General features: G+C 36.5%; 1 protein-coding gene and 1 pseudogene across 2 annotated transcripts; both read left to right on the top strand.

Annotated features, from left to right (window-relative positions):
• The first annotated feature begins 146 nt into the window (after positions 1–146).
• Positions 147–7,930, top strand: rer1 (retention in endoplasmic reticulum sorting receptor 1). Of its 2 annotated transcripts, XM_085147047.1 has the most exons (8): positions 147–288; positions 1,653–1,734; positions 2,037–2,141; positions 2,573–2,669; positions 3,400–3,478; positions 4,564–4,699; positions 5,985–6,039; positions 7,419–7,930. In XM_085147047.1, the coding sequence occupies exons 2-8, from the start codon at positions 1,654–1,656 to the stop codon at positions 7,427–7,429; spliced, it is 564 nt and encodes a 187-aa protein (XP_085003173.1). In that variant the 5' UTR covers positions 147–288; position 1,653; the 3' UTR covers positions 7,430–7,930. The 2 variants fall into 2 exon arrangements, with proteins under 2 accessions (XP_085003173.1, XP_085003172.1); XM_085147046.1 differs by lacking the exon at positions 7,419–7,930 and having other exon boundaries at positions 5,985–6,781.
• Positions 7,931–8,765: 835 nt separating this feature from the next.
• Positions 8,766–14,699, top strand: LOC146495213 (taste receptor type 1 member 1-like; annotated as a pseudogene).
• Positions 14,700–15,884: the final 1,185 nt, after the last annotated feature.

Genomic DNA, 15,884 nt, shown 5'->3' with positions numbered 1-15,884 from the left:
GTTTTCAACCCAGCGGTCGGAAATACTAGTACTGAATGTTTAAGGAAACAGGCCAACCAGAGGAAACATTCTGATGCTGCGCTGACTTTTTATTATTTGAACCGAGAAATCGGTTCGTTTGTGATCGTTGAGGTCTGAAGAGTCATAGCGAATCGAGGTGTTCGGATTTCTGCTACTCAGCCTGTGGTATCCTCGCGGAAGTACTGACGTGTACACACCAGTTTACACGAGAAGTGGCTAGTTTAGCTAGCTAGGTAGAGCCGGGTAGTGTCACAGCGGCCGTATCAGGTAAGAAAGAACTGCCATTGACAATTTTCGCTGTAACTGCTAATACAGCTGAGAGATACAAAGAGGTATTGAATCGCAGAATCAACATTGATTGTGATCGCATCATTCACTGAATATGGAGGTGTTTAGTATAGAATGGTTATATTTTAACTGTGCTAGCTAGCTGTGAAACTATTGGCAACGTAGCACCGGAAGTGAGTTGTCAATTTTGTGAAGTACTTGCTGGGTGTTGTAGTTTAAATGTGTCCGCAAACCCATTCTTGCGACCTAGGAGTAGTCAATAATAAACTACACATTCTTTTTACATACTTTTACATGTGCCCAATTGGAGTTGTGGGAAATGTAGTCCAATACTTTCATTCTAACGGTTGAAGGGGGTCAAATGAAGCTGAACAAAACTACATCACCCATACAAACGTTAACTGGGGCCAAAGGTAGTGTACGTTTCGACGGCTAGGACCGCTTTCGGGGCTAATTTCTAAGCTAACGCGAAGAATTTAAAATAATATAAGATAAAATAATACCTCTAGTACAACTTATTCAATTTGTAGTGCACATCGTAGTTATTTTCCATTTTGCAAATGAGCCTATTTTGGTAGATATTGCTTCCTAGATGTTATCCTGCCTTCCTTAAGCTGTGAGCTAGTTATGCAGCTAATGCTAACCAGGCACAACCACAGCTCGTCACGGTCCTGTTCTTTTCCCCATTAAAATAAAAATAGCAAATCATTAAATGTCCTAACGCGTAATGCGTAGTTATCTAAGCAATCAACCTAGGCTACAGTGGATATAAATGTTGTTTTGTTGAGCAACCGACAAGCGCACCGAGAATATTTATGATCAGCTAATCAATTAAAATTCTATTAAAGGACCTAGGGTTAGATTTAATTTACAGAGATACATATTTAAATTGATTATTAAAAGAAAATTACAAAGATTTTTTCACCTTGACTATTTGCGCCTTGATAGTTATCTGATCACTCTGATTAACCCCTCTTCTGGACATATGCACCTCGCAGATACAGGTCTTACCGGACAGCCTATGTCTATTGTATTTACTTGTATCACAGTTTACACAGTATATATTACACAAACTGAAACGAAACGTGCGTTCCAAAATGTGCAGTTCTTGGTAAAATCGTTCACAAATTTTTCGTTTTACTGGGTATTTATTTCCAAAGCCTTTAAGACAAAATGGGCACAGAAGAGTTTGTCATTTGTCAATTTATCACCTCCATTTTGTATCTTCAAGTGGGGCCGTTGGTAGACATTGTCATACTGAATAAGAGTATTGTGCAGTACTCTTATTAAAGTAGATTAAGTTCATACACCACTAATCAAAATCTTTTTGTCGTCTCAATAAGAATGTCAGAAGGGGACAGTGCTGGGGAGTCAATCCATGGGAAATCTTCTGTTGTGGCTGCCTTTTTCACACGAGTTGGACAGGTAATGTGTGAGATCAAGCATATCATATTCTTTTAAATAGGTTTAAATTTAGGGATGCACCGATTGTGAAAATTCTGTCTTTTTAAAATGCCTTTTTAGATATATCTTTTTTGAACCAAGTCATTAAACAAAGACTTACCATTTTAAACATTAGCATTCATTGAGCCAAATCTCAGTAGAGAAATTTTTAAAACTGACTTGCAAATATAAGTACGTCAGAACTGATGTTCACAACAGATAAATATGAACTTCATGTTTTTCAGCACCTCTGCAATGTTTTTTCTGGTTTCTTTTTGTCACAGGTCTATCAGTCATGGCTAGACAAGTCAACACCATTCTATGCAATGCGATGGGCAGGAACTCTACTACTTACTCTTGTCTACATGATCAGAGTGTATCTACTACAGGTAATTGTGTATTTCTGTGTGTTTTTCAGATTTATTTTTAATTAGTCAGCCAAGTTAGAAAATGTTAATGAGGAATTCTAAATACTTAAATTTTTCGCTTGGCCTATAATAAATACTATCTTTATCAAGTTTAAAATGCCAACTCTTTATAAAGAGGGTTTGAAATCCTTATTCACCTCTAGTAGTTTTTAACCAATTGTGTCTTACTTTCAGATCAAGGTTATTTCATTTTGCTATTATTCATTAAAAGTAAAATAATGCATTTTATTGTACATCTCTCTGCCTTTATTATTGTCTTGTTTTGACTGGGATATTGCTCTATTCGTTAGGTGTTTATATAATAAAGTTCTTATGTGTCTTGACTGATGTGTCTTGACTGACTCTAGCAAAGACGTCCTTTAATAAGGTTATTTTCTGATGCTCCTTTTCAGGGTTGGTATATAGTAACATATGCTTTGGGAATCTACCATCTCAACCTGTTCATTGCTTTTCTGTCGCCAAAAGTGGATCCCTCACTGCTTGAAGAAGGTTAGTCAACTCAGTCTCATTAAAGTAGTGTTTGTGATGTGAACATGGAAGTAGGCTACCTCATGGGGTATTACAAAACTGTTCATTTAGACCGTAGTACTTGCATCTAATCAAAAATCTAAGCCAGCAATTGCCCAATCAGTTTTTTTTTTTTTCTGAGAATTTTCTAATATAACTTTTAATTTATTATGAGAGATTTTAAAATAGTTACTGGAACAATAGACTATTACTGTACACTTGCATATTTAAAAGTACGTATCTCAAAACTGAAATGCTTGAGTCCATATAGATACAGAAAGGGCACCGCATCTTAGTAGATAACAAAGTCTCACAAACAGTTTCTTCCTCTGTGCCATCTATTACTACTACTCTTAGGCACTTTGCAAAATGTTCTCTCATCCGTGCCTTTCTATTGTGTGTGCCTTCCTTCTGTTTTGTATATATTCCTGTCGTCTGTTATTTATTCTTGCTCTCCTACTATTTATATTTTATACCATGCACAGTTGGCGTGGAGCACCCAAATGTGGTTTTATAGTAGCACTCTGTTTATGAGCAAGTGACCTCCTTGAATGGAATGTGTGCAGTAGTGACTGTTCCCCAAAAATATATGAATTAGCCATTTTTACTGTATGTAACTCAAATTGTCCTATTCCTAAAGTGTATGTTGTTGTTGTTGACGTTCTTGTTGCTGTTATGGGATAACTCAACTGGTAACCTATATTTCCTACAGATGAGGGCCCATCCCTTCCCACCAAGCAGAACGAGGAGTTCCGCCCTTTCATCAGGAGGTTGCCTGAATTCAAATTCTGGTGAGAGTTCAACACGGTCACCCAGGGAAATTGCAAATTATTTTCTTTAGAACAACCTGTGTGCTGAAAGATTATATTAAGCAAAGCTCATTTAGAAATGGGTATAGCATTTTAGGGTGAAACTAAAGACACCGAGTTTAATTCATTTTTGTATATTTTGATTTGACCTCATTGTCTCAAATTAATTTCTACTTCATTGACATAAAGGTTGTGTCTGTAACCCTGACTTCCAAAAATAGTTTAAATACAAACATTTTCTTCAGATTTTTAAAACCACAACTTAATTTATTTTCACAGCAGCAATAAATTTTACTCACCACCTGCTGGTAGCTTAAGGGATATAACAATTAGAGGATTGAATTATTTGTTCATTTGTTGTTTGGAGGGTTGCTGACTAAACTAAAGATTTTAAGTCTTATATTTTATTACGTCTTGCTAAGAACATCTTTCTGGTTTCTACTCAAATTTGTGTCAGACTACACTTTGTTGCATTTTCCACTACCTTCTCTTTGTTAATCTCCAACCGTACCTAGTGATTTAGTACTGTGTAAAAGATTTAGGCAGAAAACAAACAAATACATCAGTACAAATTATCTTAGATACTGTGGAATACAATTAAAGTACATGTAGCTGGTCAGTTCTCGAGAGAGTATTCAGTCTGTGTTGGACCTATTTATTAGAAAGGTCTCACTCTGTTTTACTCTTAAAAGAATCTCAAGCCTGCGGTCTAGTTTCAAACGAAACTTTTTAAAATGCAAAAGCCTAACCAGATAAAAGTTTTAGCGCTCTGTCTACTCTATATGCAGACATTCTCTTTCTCTTTATAACTTACATAATCTTGTTTTTCTGTACACGGCTGTACATGGACTCCTTGTTCTTGTTGCTTAAGATAACACTTTGGCCCTGACTGTGTGTTTGGGGTTGTTGTCATGCTGCTAAATTTAGGACACATTTAAGTGCACAGTACAATCCCCATTTGCTAAGTTACCTAAGTGTTTAGGATGATGATTAATTCTGATTCCTTATTTTAATCAAAACTTTAACAGTGACATTGTTTTTACTGAGTTTGCTACTTTTCTTTTCAGGCATTCAGCGACAAAAGGCATCGTCATCGCCATGATTTGCACATTTTTTGATGCCTTCAATGTGCCAGTATTCTGGCCTATACTTGTAATGTACTTCATCATGCTCTTTTGCATCACCATGAAGAGGCAGATTAAGGTAAGTACAAACAGACATCTCTTTGCTTAGTACATATTGATCATAGCTGCATTAGTCAAAGGAGCTTGCAAATGTGAGTGGACGCCTTAACGCCCACTCACATCCTGGGCTCTCTGACCTCAGGAATTCGCATGATAAGGTGGAGCCAGGTTTCACAATGAGCTCACCTGAAACTCTGGCTGATTGGGACCCACACTCAGTTTCACACCTTGGCTCAGGCGATTAGAGGATCATCAGGGGGTCCTTTTGTCCCTCTGTGGGGGGACACTCCCACTAGGTTTATATCTGGGACTCTCCACCATTTGACCTTAGAACTGAAGAAGCTTCTCGGATGAGAGGTGAAACGTCTTCAAGTAACTTAAAGAAGTCCAGACGCTTTTCTTTGCAAACTCCTTTGACTACGATGACCTGGATGACTGAGAACCTTCACAGACATATGGTCTGGAGGAATGTTTTCATCATCCATAGTCCCTATTTGAAACCTTGAGCTAAGTATTCCAACCAGTGACATCGTGATGTATTTTGAAACATATTGGGACAATAAGTATGTCTAACTGAGAAGCCAAAGTCACTGGAACTTATTAATTAGAAGATAATGATGCCTAAAGCACAACTCATTTTTGTCTGTTTAGCACTTATCTTAGAGTATAATTGTATTTAATTAAAAAAAAACAAACAAACAAAAAACAAATCACCTAGTAATAAAGATACTATATCGAGATATGATATCATACTATGTCATAAATCAATTAAGTCATTGTGTTAGAGCCTACATAGCTGGATTTTGTTTGTTTTTTTAATCTCAGAGGAGTGGCCATTGTAAACAGACCCCAAGGTTACTTGCATTTTTTTTTATATACATACAGCAAGCAAGGACAGGACTATTACAGTTCTTTGAACTCAGTTAACAATATTGAACAACAGTCCTACACCAACTGCTTCCCTGCTGTTGCATAACTAAATCTTACTGTTAGAGTTGTCATTATTCCTGAAGATATGTTGTTCAAGAGTGAGCTCCCCAGTGTCCCTATGACAGTTTCCTACAGTGCAATAAAAACATTGCAGTCCACAAATTGCTTTTGGGTTAGACAGAGCCACAGGTTTAACCTTGTATTTTATTGAAGGACATTTATTCTATGAAAAGGGTGTCATTGTTGTTATCTGCAGTGCAGTTTATATTGTGGTTCTGAATGTGTTGTAAAATATGCTAAGTCACTAAAAGTGTATGCACAAGCCTTAAAGTAAGTGTTGCTAACTCTCCTTTTTACTTCCTTGTCTTTTCTAGCATATGGTCAAGTACAGATACCTACCCTTCACACATGGGAAGAGGACATACAAAGGCAAGGAAGACACAGGGAAAGCTTTTGCTAGTTAAAAAAATTCCCACTCTCCCTTCCTCTTTGTTGCATTTAAAATTTATTGGCCACAGCCATTGGGGAATGATGAGGGTTAGAGATGTATTTTCTTTTTGTCAGTTGAACAGTAACACGAAAACATGAAAAATACAAGTTTTGATCCACAGTGTTCTCAGTGTTGGACGAGGATATGAGCAGCATGGATCAAATTAGTCTAAAAATCTAAAATGCTCCCTTTGTCTATTGAGGGTTTTTTTTCTGTTTGTTTGCTTTTTGGGGGCTTTTTTTTGTTTTGTTTTTCAAGGATTGATCTGCAGTTACTCAGTAATAGTTAGGACTAAGTGCTACCTTTTGCCTTTCTAACCCTAAAGAGTAACAGTAAAGTCATCAAAACTGAAAGAAATTTGCAGTAAAATGAGTGATTTTTTTTGTTGTTGTTTTGTTATGCTTTGTTTCCACTGGTTTATTCCAGTACACCCCCTCTCTAAAATTCACTAACTTTTAATTCATGTAATTTCTCATTTACAAAAATATGATAAAGTTGTTAACGTGATATCAGATGGAAATGCAAGAGTCTTCAAATTAAAAAATTTCATCTTTGTGATGAGAATATCCTGCTGCTCTGACTTAAATATATCTGGCACTTGTCCTTTGTTCTAAATAAAGACACCTGGAAAAATTGGCTGCTTTTTACGTGAATATGCATTCATGAAGGGCCCCCCCCCCCCCCCCCCCAAAAAAAAAAAAAAAAAACAAAACAAAAAGCTTCCTGTTAATCTACAAAATGAATTACATCCAGCCAGCACAATGTTTAAAAACTTTGATTGTACATTTGATTTGTTAGCTACCCTGTATAATTGTGTAATTCAAGGAGAGTGTCACTAATCCCAGATAACTTAGTTGCCTGTAGTCTGCAGTCATTCTTAAATCACTTATTTCTACTTTTTCGCCTTCGTAGAGTTTAACTACTGGGAAACTGGGATGGAAATCATTTTGGGTGTAATTACCCCAGGGAGATAAATTGGGTGACTGAGCAATTAAAATGGCAAGTCAATGAATTTGCTTTACCTCAGAGTTTTAGACCGTTAAGTGGGTATTTATTCAAAACATAATGTGTCCTAAAGTGCATAACCAGTATTCCAGATAAATTCATAATGTGGCTTATTTGAGAGCAGTCAATCAAGCAAGTTTATTTCAATGACCCCATCTCTTTGAAATATTTAGCGATCTTTGTTTCAAAGACTGAGGCTCATTTGGAATTTGTACACTGGCTGTTGTTGTCTTTCACATTCTGTGTAAAATCTTTTAAGAGTTGTGGTAAATGTAGTCATTCCAAGCAAACTGTTGTTCTCTTTCTTTTTCAGAGGAAACATAAGAAAACAGAGATTGAGAGCTTTTATTAAAAGAAATGGATGAAGTGGGTGGCGATCACATACTTTTCTATGAACCAGTTGATTTTTTTTCCTTTTTTTTTTTTTTTCAAAATGCTGCAAATCTGTGATTATTAAACTTTGATCAGCACTGTAGTAAGGGATCAAAAAAATTCATGTAAAAAGTTTGTGTTTCAAAAGGTTGTCTGGGTTTGTGTGTATATAAATATATATATTTTAAAATATAATTTTTTTTTTTTAAGATTTTTTTTTTCATCCACCACCATACTGTTTGAGTGTGAAAAACTATTTCAGTTGAAGTTTATGGAAGTAAAACTGCTAAATTGGGTTCCAGATCTGATAAATTAAATGTTTTTCATGGATTGCATGTTATTTTCTTGTGCTACAGTTACAAACAGAAACTTGATTTTAATAACTTAAGTGTAATTTTTTCACTCCAAATGCTATTAAAGAGGCTGTGTCCCTTTGAACAGTGCATTTGAATCTTGGCTTCATATTTTACAAGTATTCATGGAAAAGGGTAGCCTTGCAACTAAAGACAGTTGGAGAGGTCCAGTGCATTTCTGTTTATCCTAATCAAAATTTATTTTCGTACAGCTCTTCCTTTGTAATTTTTTTCTTTTTTTAAGTTAATGGCACATATGACTAGAATCTGAATATATTTGGTCACCTCTATAAAATAAGGAAATTCATTGTTATCTTTTGAGTTATGTCCAGCATTGTCAGATTAATGAGACAAAGTTGCCATTTAGCTGCTGATCTTTGCATACTGATTTGTGAATCCTTCAATGATAGATATTCCTCAGAGGCTCCAGCATTACCAGCGTCTCATAACATCACACAGAGTGTTAAGGCTCACCGTAGACTAGTAAATACTTCTTGTTTTGAGAATGAAGAGCATTGTTGTCTATCACTGTGTACTGGGGTGTTTTCTACATGCTTTGGCTCAATACACTGTTTCAACATCTGAGTTTCGGGTGGAAGGAGATTATTTGATAGGTGGACTTTTTAATATTCATCAGCTGAATGACTCTCTTCATCATCAAAGACCAGAAGCCATTGACTGCTCCAGGTAAGTTAAACTCTGTTGGGTACTTTCTTGTGATAAAGCTAATAAAAACCGAAAAAGTTTACCTGACGCTGGTTAAACTGGTAATAGAAATCTTAAACCAGTGAAATGAATTGTTGTGTTATTAATATTTATTTTTTAAAGTCAGCACTGCTGACATGGTCATTTAGCTAGAAATCCTATTTTAAGTGATCATAATTATTCAGTGATGTCCAAAATTGCACATATTTACTACAAGCATTGAAACGGAATTTATTACTGTCCTTCATCTCCCCACAGTGCACCTTTTATTCTGTCCAGTTATCGAAGGTTTCAAATGATGAGATTCTCTGTAGAAGAAATCAACAATTCTACCAAGCTACTGCCAAATGTGTCACTTGGCTATGAAATCTTTGACCACTGCACAGATTTTGTGAGTTTCCCAGGACCTTTAAACCTAATCTCTGTTAATGGCTTTATGCGCCCTCTGGAAGAACCACACAACTTATCCAAAGTGATAGCAGTGGTCGGGACTTATACAAGCCCTCAGGCACGAGCTGTAGCCCCACTGTTCATGATGAATCTCATCCAATGGTAAACCTATGAGGCCTTATGTACTTTGACATTTTTTAAACCAGATCAATATTCTTTATTAAAAAATATTCTTTACAAAAGTTAAGTCAAGTTTTCCATGTTTAAAATAATACAAGTTTCAGGAGTATAAATGATTGGTTATTGTTAATGATCACAGTGACATTTTCTCTGTTGCTCTTAACAGGTCAGTTATGGAGCTTCCAGTTCAATCTTTTCAAGAAAACAGACCTTTCCCTCTTTCTTAAGAACAGTGCATCCCAATGAAGAGGTCATAAAAGGCATTGTTAGTATTGTCAAGCGATTCAACTGGAAATGGGTTGCTTTTCTTTATGTTAATAATGATTATGGAACAGATGGCCTGGACTTGTTTTTAAAAGCAATTAATGAGACTCAAGGCCTTTGGTATATGCCTTGCATATACCAAAGGCCTTGATCAAGATACAGATTACAGTCTAATGTTTAGACAGATTGATGAAAAAAAAAACATTAATATCATTATTGTTTTTGCACCTGAATGGACTGTTGAAGAACTCATGGAGTCAGTAAAAAGAGAAAATGTTACAAACAAGGTGTGGATAGCAACTGATACATGGTCCCTAAACAAAAATAATAATAGACCAGATACAAGGAAGCAAAAATATTGGCACTGTACTTGGGGTTGCTCAGCCTAAAATGTCAATACCTGGTTTTAGTGAGTTCATTCATTCTTTCAAGGCCAAGAATCACTGTGAAAATGCAGAGCAACAGAAGTTTTGTAATCAGATTTGCTGAGGAAATCATTGATGCAGATCCATCGTTCTCTTTTCCTGTTTATTCTGCCGTGTATTCCATTGCTCATGCCTTACACAATATCTTACAATGTGGAGCTGATGGATGTAAAGACAATATTACAGTCTACCCCTACATGGTAAGCATTCTAATTATTTGATAATTTCTCATTTTACTTTTTGAAAATTATCTAAGAGTGAATAATTCTTCTTATCCGTAGTAAAACCAGTGATAGTGTATATGAAGTATGTGATAAGCTAACTGGAATCTCAGAGTTAGTTAAACCTGTAGTTAAAGTAATAAAAGAAAACTAAAAATGTGATTTGGGTTACTAGACTTCATCCACCTACTGAAGCATTTGAGCTACCTGTGACAAAAGGTTAATACAGGTATAATTAACTAGATTCTCCCAGAAGATTTCCAAAGCATTATCAAAAAACACTGATTTAATCCAATCTAACTTTACTTGTTAGTCCAGTGTCTATATACACAGGTGAGGCACTTATTCCTCTAAGTGGGGCTCTACCAATATATCTGCCAATGCACCATAGAAAATATTTGAGCTAAAGAGATGCCTAAATCTGTGCTCATTAGACCATAAACATAAAAGTTAATCTACGACAGAATTATTAGGTTAAGCAAATTGTGTTTGTCCAAACCTCAGTCATTGTGAACTCAGTGTTACTGTTGTGTTCCAACATCAGGTTCTTACAGAGTTGAGGAAGACAAATTTTACCCTTTTAAACCAAACCATTCAGTTTGATGAGAATGGTGACCCCATGTTTGGATCCCACTCAGTCATTTTTTGGGGCCCCAGTGGTGATGTGCAGGAAGTGGGCTATTATACTTGTCATCCATCATTCCATTTCTTCATCAACGACACCAAAATTCAGTGGCATACAAGTGCACAAGTACGTAGTAGTAATAAGAAGTTTTTTTTATTTGTTTTTTCAACACAAAGATTAATAATAAAATTAAGTTTTAGCAATTTAGTTTTTTAGACTTCTACCTAGATACATATAAGCACACAGCAGCTACCAGTTGTAGGTGTTCATAAGGTGATTTGCATGGCTGTCTAGATGTAACAGGGAAATACTTTTACATGTTACGAAACAATTTTAGAAATTCAAAAAACCTGTGTGAATATATTTAATGACTGGTACTTTCCCCGTAATTTACCGTTACAGTAAATGGTAGGGAAGTGCAGTATGTTCTTTCTGACCTTTTTACACCCACTATTCTTGTGTAGGTACCAACTTCAGTGTGTTCTGAAGAATGTAAAATAGGCTACAAGAAAACACAACTTGGAATCCACAAGTGTTGCTTCAGTTGGACAATTTGTCCACGTGGGACTTAAATCAACAGGACAGGTAAACTGTTTCTGAATGACAGTAGAAAAAGAGTGAAAGTAGTGCTGTCACTTGTAATGGAAGTTAAAGTTATGCTTTTTAAAGACTATTATTGTTTTCATATAGACTAAGCCATAGTCTTCCATTTTTGTTCCAGCCACTGCTCATATAAAAGCAGCCAATTATTAGTCGTGATAGATTTACACTAAGGTGTATAGCTGCAAACTGTAAAGTTCAGGGCAGGTTTAACATGAAGGAAGATCTTTAGAGAGCATAGTGTATCACAGGTCAAATGTTTGTAGTTTAAAACAGACATAAACACCTTTGAAGCTTTAATTTTTAAATTCTTGTTATTTTAAAAGCAATTTTGCATGGTTCACAATCTTTGCTTGAATGTTGGTACGGCTCAGTTCATCAACAATATGATGTTATCTTTTCCTCTAAGCCGCTTTCTGATTGGCTGTACCACATATAATTTCCATAAATAAAATTTTGTGCCGATGGACACCTTTTCTACCGCTTGCCACCACGGAGGTCATGAGAACTGTAACATGACAATGGATGGGACAAACATCAGAAGAAACAAACATTTGTTAAACAACACGTTAAATATTTGCTTATTTAGGGGCACAATAGTAGATCTAGTTTTTCAATCATAAACTGTGCTTACAAGTTGATCAGTCTGAATTTTACAAAATCTTGTGCTTGCGACTACTGATAACTGACTACTGACGACTAATGACTAACTAAACCACTAATAATTGTGTGTCTAAATACAAACACAAACATACATGTATGAACTCTCAAACAATGGAGAAAGGTATCATGGGTCTACTTTAAAGATGCTTCTTTTCTGCCCATCTCTCTTGTGAAACAGACAATCCCTCCAAGTGCATCACCTGTAAAGACACAGAATGGTCAGAAGAAGGAAGTACATCATGCAGTCTGCGGGTGGTGGAGTATACACCATTTACAGACATTTGGGCTATGGGGTCATGGTTGGTGCCTTTATCTTGGTGTTCATCTCACTGGCCTTGTCTGTTCTCTTTGCCCTTAACTACGACACGCCTGTTGTCAAATCTGCTGGGGGACCAATGTGCTTCCTAATTTTAGGTTGTCTCAGTCTGTCTAGTCTTAGTGTATTTTTTATTTTGGTGAACCAACAGTTGCTTTCTGTATCTTAAGATATTTACCATTTCTCTTATTCTTCACTGTTTGTTTAGCTTGTTTCGTTGTGCGCTCTTTTCAAATTGTTTGCATTTTCAAAATAGCAGCCCAGATACCCAAACTCCACAGCTGGTGGATGAAATATCACGGACAGTGGCATTTGTGACACAGGCAGTCTTCCTTCTTATTAACTATATATATGCTCCCCTGAGTTCAAAAATGTACATCTATTGGAACCCCCCAAAAAATCATACTTGGTTGTGATATTGATTTTAAAGCAGCATTAATTTCTCTGGTTTTACCTTTACCATTGTGTGCTCTTTGCTTTGTTTTCTCCTACATGGGAAAAGACCTCCCAAAAAATTACAATGAAGCCAAAGCAATAAATTTCTCCCTCCTCCTGCTGATCCTCACCTGGATCATCTTTGCCATGGGAAACATCCTTTATCAGGGCGAATACATCCAGCTGCTGCAGAGTCTGGCAGTACTCTCCAGTCTCTACTCTTTTTTTGTTGTGGTATTTCTTTCCCAAATGTTATATTATAATTTTTCAACCTCAAAAAAACCCCACCCAGCGTTACTTTTCAAAATCTTATACCAAAACAATGAGCCAGTAGCTGCCTCTAATACATATGAGCTGATGTAGACAAGAGACTGATATGCTTTAGATTTATACAATGGTGTGATTACCTCTTCTTTTGCATGTTTGTCACACTTAAATGTTTTAGATCATCGAACAAATTTAAATGTTAGACAAAGATAACACAACTAAGCACAAAATTCAGTTTCTAAATGACGGTATTTATTATTAAGGGGGAAAAAAATCCAAAACTTTAGGGCCCTGTGTGAAAATGTGATTGCCCCCTAAACCTAATAACTGGTTTGCCCATCCTTAGCAGCAACACCTGCAATCAAGTGTTTGGGATAACTGCCAATGAGTCTTTTGCATGTTGGCCCAGTGACCTTTGCAGAATTCTGTAATTCAGCCACACTGGAAGGTTTTCGAGTATGAACTGCCTTTTTAAGGTCATGCCACAGCATCTCAATCAGATTCAGGTTAGGACTTTGACTGGGCTATTCCAGATTCTCCATTTTCTTTTTCTTCAGCCATTCAGAGGTGAACTTGCTGATGTGTTTTGGATGATTGTCTTGCTGCAAAACCCAAGTGCGCTTCAGCTTGAGGTCACGAACAGATGGCTGGACATTCTTCTTCAGGATTCTTTGGTAGACAGCAGAATTTATTGTTCCATTTACCACAGCAAGTCTTCCAGGTCCCACGATATTTTACTGTTGATTTGATGTTGGTTTGATGTTTCTTGTCTGAAATGCTGTGTTAGTTTTACGCCAGATGTAATGGGGCACACATCTTCCAAAAGGTTTTTGCCTCGCCAGTTCACAGAGTATTTTCCCAAAAGTCTTGGGGATCATCAAGATGTTTTCTGCCAAATGTGAGTCAAGTGTTGTGTTCTTTTTGTCTACAGCATGTCAGCGGTGGGTTTCTCCCATGGATGCAGTTGTTGCCCACTCTCTTTCTTATTGTTGAGTCGAGAACTCTGTCCTAAATTGAGACACGAGGTTCTTTTATGTTGTTCTGGGTTCTTTTGTGACCTCCTGGAGTCACAGTTGTTGTTGCGCTCTTGGAATAATTTTCCTGGGAAGCTTCCCCACTGTTCCATATTTTCTCCATTTGTGTATAATGGCTCTCACCGTGTTTCACTGGAGTCCCAAAGCATTAGAAATGTTTTTGTAATGCTTTCCAGACTGATAGATTTCAGTGATTTTGTTTCTCAGGTGTTTCTTTAGATTGTATATTGTAGATGTGTTGCTTTGTGAGTAATTTTAGCCTGCTTCACTTTGTCAGACTAGTTCTATTTAAGTGATTTATTGATTCAACATGTCTGCCAGTAATCAGACCTGAGCCAAAATTATTACCAGTTCACTGCTATACTTTTAAAAGAATCTGGCATTAAAAGTGCTTAATCACGATGACTGTTAAACTCAGTGTGTATATGTCACAGGAATCTGAGTACAGCTGCTGTGTAGACACTTTTGGATACTGATTTGTGAAAATCTCCCAACCATTTGTTTTGTTTTTGTTTTTTTCCATTTGCATGGAAATGATTAGGCGTAATAGTCCGTTTCTCACAACAAACTAAAAATCCAGGGAAATCCATTTAGAGTTTACAACAAAGGCATTACTTTATTTGAGATTTTCTTACTGTTCTGTGTTAACTAGGAATGTTTCTTCATGCTCTGACTTAAGGTACACCCTAAGCCTCAGATTTTAGGTAGGTGGACTACCTATATACCTATATATAAGCTATAATAAATATGAGTTGATATTTTCTAAAGTTGTAACTACTGTAGAGTGACTAGCAAAACAGGGACAGCATTTCAAGGGATCCCTTGAAATGTTTCACTATAAATGCATAAAAAGATACACACAAACAGATTTCTAATAAATTACAATAACAGTCACTCTCCCGCTCTTCCTCTGTGAAAATTTTGGGCGTCATTCTTGACAGTACATTATCCTTTAACTCTCACATCAATAATATCACTCACTCAGCATATTTCCAACTCCGTATCATCAATCGCCTCACTCCACATGCCACTGCTATTCTCAACCATAGTCTCGTTACCTCTCGGATTGACTACTGTAACTCACTGTTATCTGGCCTGCCACAAAAATTCATCAACAAGCTTCAACGTGTCCAGAACTCTGCTGCCCGTATTATTACTAGGACTCCCTCTACTCACCACATCATCCCTATCCTGAAGCAGCTTCACTGGCTCCCGGTTCAACTCCGTATTAATTTTTAAAACACTCCTTTACACATTTAAGGCTATTCATTCTCTCTCCCCATCATATCTCTCTGACTTGGTACAGATCTCCATCCCATCCCGGTGCCTCAGATCCTCCTCTTCTCTTCTTCTTTCTGTTCCTTCATTTCGTCTTATTACCATGGGGTGCAGGGCTTTAAGTTGCTCTGCCCCTCGACTTTGGAACTCCTTACCCCCTGACCTCAGAAACTTCAGTTCTTTCCCCCTTTTTAAGTCCACCCTCAAAACCCACCTGTTCAAGATAGCCTACTCTGTATAACTACTCCATGCTCTTAAACTTTATTTTATTATTGTATTCATTTCCTGTTTTTATGCTTGTCTTATTTGTTCTGTAAAGTGTCCTTGAGTGTTTTGAAAGGTGCTTTTAAATAAAATGTATTATTATTATTATTATTAGTAGTAGTAGTAGTAGTAGTAACTGTCACTTCCTGTTGTTCTTTCTATAGTAGAGTTTGCTCTTCTAAATTATCAGAGGACTCTCTTAATAGATTTTCTGTGGAAAAAAATCAAAAATGCTATCTACCTACTGCAAAATATATGTCACTTATATTTGACCATTGTTTATATACACATGATTCACCAGTTATTGTTAAATTTATCTCATTTGACATATAGTCAATGGCTTTACTTAACCTAGGTGTTAACCACACTAGAACACAAGTTCAATGA

This window comes from Neolamprologus multifasciatus, chromosome 20 (assembly GCF_963576455.1).
Source record: "Neolamprologus multifasciatus chromosome 20, fNeoMul1.2, whole genome shotgun sequence".
Lineage (NCBI taxonomy): Eukaryota > Metazoa > Chordata > Actinopteri > Cichliformes > Cichlidae > Neolamprologus > Neolamprologus multifasciatus.
This window is presented reverse-complemented; position numbering and strand designations above follow the sequence as displayed.